Source organism: Geospiza fortis, unplaced genomic scaffold, assembly GCF_000277835.1.
Source record: "Geospiza fortis unplaced genomic scaffold, GeoFor_1.0 scaffold112, whole genome shotgun sequence".
Taxonomy (NCBI): Eukaryota; Metazoa; Chordata; class Aves; order Passeriformes; family Thraupidae; genus Geospiza; species Geospiza fortis.
The window spans coordinates 13,738,507-13,738,904 of record NW_005054298.1 but is presented as its reverse complement, the minus strand read 5'-3'; the positions used below and the strand labels follow the sequence as shown (position 1 = coordinate 13,738,904).

The following is a 398-nucleotide window of genomic DNA, read 5'->3' as shown; positions in this document are numbered from 1 at the left end:
CGGTCACCACCCACCCTCGCCGCCGCGGTGGCAGGAGGTGCTGCGCGCTCTGCCAGCGCTGCCTTGAGGGTGCAGCAGGTTGGAAATTTCCCATCTGAGCTCATTTGAAATCTTTCCACCTCTCCCGCCTGCGGTTTGGGAGCTTCAGGAGGTGAGATCGCCTTTTCTGGCCCAGTAGGGACGTGACACGTGCGGGGTCCGGGACGGGGAGGTGGCCGCGCAGGGAGCCGCGGTGCTGCGGGGCCGGCGGAGCTCTGGCCCTGCAAAAGCCGGTTTCCACCTGCTGTTCCCGCACTCTCGGCTCCACGCGGGACATCCCGGCACCACGAGCCGTGCCAGGGACCAGTCCCTGTTGGGAACAGGGACACTACATCCTGCCACCCGCCCCGCCGCGTCGT

The 398-nt window shown here is 67.6% G+C and overlaps 1 protein-coding gene across 1 annotated transcript in view; it reads right to left on the bottom strand.

The window, feature by feature from the left end:
• Positions 1–316, bottom strand: part of CTDSP1 (CTD small phosphatase 1) — a 4,699-nt gene extending 4,383 nt beyond the window's left edge. The window contains exon 1 of the mRNA XM_031057932.1: positions 120–316. Coding sequence (XP_030913792.1) covers positions 120–316 — 197 coding nt within the window. The remainder of the gene's footprint in view (positions 1–119) is intronic.
• Between the last annotated feature and the right edge of the window lie 82 nt (positions 317–398).